We start from the raw sequence: 3879 nt of genomic DNA on the forward strand, positions 1-3879 counted from the left end.
AACGTTAATTTTAGTTATAGTCCACTTGGTAAAGGAAAGTAGTAGTCGGCCGAACTAGTATATATATATATATATATATATATATATATATATATATAATGTAACTATAAGTAACCTAAAATACTGATTCAATTCTATGAAAAAAATGTCTCGTAACTAAAAACATATTAATGAAAATATTACTGATGCTATCAGTTCTCAGTACACTGGGGTTTAGCCTGAAAAGTCGGACAGTACTATCTTCAGAAGCAGTGACAATTTCGAAACCTGTGGATGAGAGAGAGCAGCATTTTATGGGCCCTTCGTGACCTTGAAACCAATGAAGTTGTAATCCCAGCCGGATGTCCCATACCTGAGATAAAGAAGCTTTAAATTGCAAACAATTTTATTTCAAACTGAATTACAATTTTCAAACATAATTAACATTTGGACATCTGTGTTAATACACACGCAAAGATCATGTGTTTCGTCATTTTACAGAAAACTTCAAACTCAAATCAAGAAAGGGCTAAACTGTTCCACTATAACAGTTACAAAACATTATAATAAGTACTGAGAAAAACTGTTTTTAAACTTAAACAATCGTAATATATTTTTAAACCTCAGAAATATTGTCAACAAGTTATGAAAGATACAAGTGTTAAGTGGTTAAGATATGTAAACTGCTTTCTATGTGCTCTGCTATTACTGGTAACCTGTGTCAATTTCCAATTTTAAAAGTCTTGCTAAAAGAACGAAAACAAATTTGAGAAAAGTACTGTTCATATAAGGCATTATGGGATGTGTCTTGAGATTTATGCATTCTTACGGGACACGAATGTTACATAGCTGAGTATCAGGTTCTGGTGTAGGGAAGTGTAAAAACTTTTTAAATTATTCAATCACTTTAGTAGGTTTATAGAGTGGCTTTAAATCTTCTCTTCGAGTTCACAAACCGATGCATAAATACGTGTTAGGCATACACTCATGACGGACCCCCGAATGAAGCTCATTTTCACATGACGTAGTCATTTTGCAAACAACCTGTTCTTTGTAAATCCTTTAACACCTAATGTAAATCTATTAGAATAATTAATCAAATATAATGTACATCTTTGAAGGTTTCAAGGTATTAAACTTTTTTCCCCTTTGATTATTATAAAAAATGCCGTCAATCAAATTAAAAGAAATTTATATTATTTGATTAACATGTTCTATATCAGACGGTAAGCTTTAAACATTACAATTAATTCTCCTTAAGCCTTAAGTATCCAAGATGTTTTGTTAACGATCTCCGAGTATTCAACCTACCCGAACTATCTTGTCTTCACCAACAGAAACCACAAACGTACCATCAGGACTGAACCTAGCACAGTGGACAGCACCGAGATGTAGTTTAGTACAGAGCTTGGCAGAGTTACGGATACTTGAAACATTACTGAAAGATAACGATGGTAAAAAAATCAAATCGTAAATAAGAAAAAAAAAATTAAATAAATGTAAAGCAAGACATGTAATAGTGATAGTTACATATAGAGCAACTACAAATGAGCACTGCAAAAAGATGGCAGCTTAACACACATTACATGTAGGGTAAGACTACCCCCTGCTACTGTACTAATTAACAGCTCTTTTGAAAAACGTTATCTCCATAGTCAGACATATTTTGTTGTGTTTTAAAATTTGTAGTGCATACTGCAGGGATTTACACATTCGAACAAAACGACCTTTACGCTCCAGATAATTATAAAAGAACTTTTATATAAAGTGACATTTTGCCTTTGCGGCTTCTTCGGTTTTACGTACTAGCCCTGAAGGAATCACAATAGAAATAAATGTATAGAGGAAGAAAAGTTGTTTTTTTTTGCCAACTTTTGAAAGTACTTGAATGGAGTTTACATACCAGCAAAACAATAATTTTTCATTTTACAGTAATAAGTTTTACAAAAACAGTCACCAAACATAGGACTTACAGAGGGATAACAGCTCTGTAATAAAGAATCTTCACTATCCCCACAGTCGAACATTATTCATAAATGTACGGAGTAAGAAAAATATTTTTGTCAGCTTTCAAAAGTACTTGTCTAGAATTGATATTCCAGAAAAAAACGGTAATTTTTCACATTACAGTGATAAGTTTTATATAAACAATTTGTTTCTATAGAACAGCCATACAGCCTAAGATTTACAGGGGGGGAGTGACAGCTCTGAAATATCATAAATTGAATATCAATTATTTCACGATAACTGTAAGTAATCTGTCACGTCAGAAATACTTACTATCTACATTTAACATTTACTGAATTACAGTTTTGGTCAATAACTGGTCAACATTATCATCACAAACAACAGAGACGCATCATTATCATTAACAACTGTTTATAAGTGACCATTTTGACTTAACTGCCCTTCTTTTCATTGTTCCCGACTTCAAACTTAATGGTTTCATCTCTGCGTAAGTAGCTCTACTAGAAACTTATCTAGTTTGTTTCCATTCACTAAATTTATGCATTTCAACTTTTTCCCTGTAAATATTTTTGGGTGACATGTTTTAAGGCAATGATAGCTGCATATTAATTCTCTATTACTATGTTTTTCACAAAATTGCTAATAGATTTCAACTTTCCCACCTCTAAAAACAGAATAGTGTATAGTAACATCCTACGTGAATATTTTAGTATAAGTGTCTGGAAGTGACGAATCATCGTACTAAAGAGTTGGGATAAAGATTAATGGAGAAAAAAAAAATCGTTCTTCATGACACAGATAACTATCTATTTTGAATAATAAATACAAAATATTTTAATAATTAAATCTCTCACCTAATATCTGCGTATCTTCTATATCACACTTACTACTGCCCATTTTAAATAAAAATATCATCAAAAATCTTTATACACACGTTTGAACAACTCCTTACAAGTATTATTGTGTAATGTACAATAATACCAGTTACCTATCTAAAAACATATAACTGTGGCTGCATTAGCAAGATTGTTTATTATTAATGCAATGAAAATAGCAAACTGTAATCGTCGTATCTAAAAAATTCAGAAAATGTAAAACTAAAGAAGTCTCGACTGTACAATTTACAAAAAAAACAAAAACTAGATTGCTGCAAAGTATTGATCTAGTATTGATTACTAAAACAGTACCTTGGCCTAACTAAAATTACAGCAACAGGTGGTCTCAACTGACTTTTTTGTTCTACAGACAATGTTTGTTTTACTGACTAGAAATGAGTAAAATGTAGAAAAATAATAGTGATCTCTGTTGTATGTACATGTAACTACTTCTATATAAATATACTAGTACTGTCTGTTGTATGTCCATGTAACTACTTCTATATAAATATAATAGTACTGTCTGTTGTATGTCCATGTAACTACTTTTATATAAATATAATAGTACTGTCTGTTGTATGTACATGTAACTACTTCTATATAAATATAATAGTACTGTCTGTTGTATGTTCGTGTAACTACTTCTATATAAATATACTAGTACTGTCTGTTGTATGTCCATGTAACTACTATATAGATATACTAGTACTGTCTGTTGTATGTCCATGTAACTACTTCTATGTAAATATAATAGTAGTGTCTGTTGTATGTCCATGTAACTACTTCTATATAAATATACTAGTAGTGTCTGTTGTATGTCCATGTAACTACTTCTATATAAATATACTAGTAGTGTCTGTTGTATGTCCATGTAACTACTTCTATGTAAATATAATAGTACTGTCTGTTGTATGTCCATGTAACTACTTCTATATAAATATAGTAGTAGTGTGTGTTGTATGTCCATGTAACTACTTCTATATAAATATAGTAGTAGTGTGTGTTGTATGTCCATGTAACTACTTCTATATAAATATAAAAGTAGTGTGTGTTGTAT

At 30.9% G+C, this 3879-nt stretch overlaps 1 protein-coding gene across 3 annotated transcripts in view; it reads right to left on the minus strand.

The window, feature by feature from the left end:
- The window catches only part of LOC106461682 (apoptotic protease-activating factor 1-like), a 35319-nt gene that overhangs the window by 19066 nt on the left and 12374 nt on the right, over positions 1 to 3879 (minus strand). For all 3 annotated transcript variants that reach the window (XM_022388698.1, XM_022388697.1, XM_013921526.2), the window contains exons 8-9: positions 1291 to 1417; positions 184 to 352 (exon numbers count right to left, since the gene is read on the minus strand). In XM_022388698.1, coding sequence (XP_022244406.1) covers positions 184 to 352; positions 1291 to 1417 — 296 coding nt within the window. The remainder of the gene's footprint in view (positions 1 to 183; positions 353 to 1290; positions 1418 to 3879) is intronic.

This window comes from Limulus polyphemus, unplaced genomic scaffold, assembly GCF_000517525.1.
Source record: "Limulus polyphemus unplaced genomic scaffold, Limulus_polyphemus-2.1.2 Scaffold1010, whole genome shotgun sequence".
In the NCBI taxonomy this organism is placed as follows: Eukaryota; Metazoa; Arthropoda; class Merostomata; order Xiphosura; family Limulidae; genus Limulus; species Limulus polyphemus.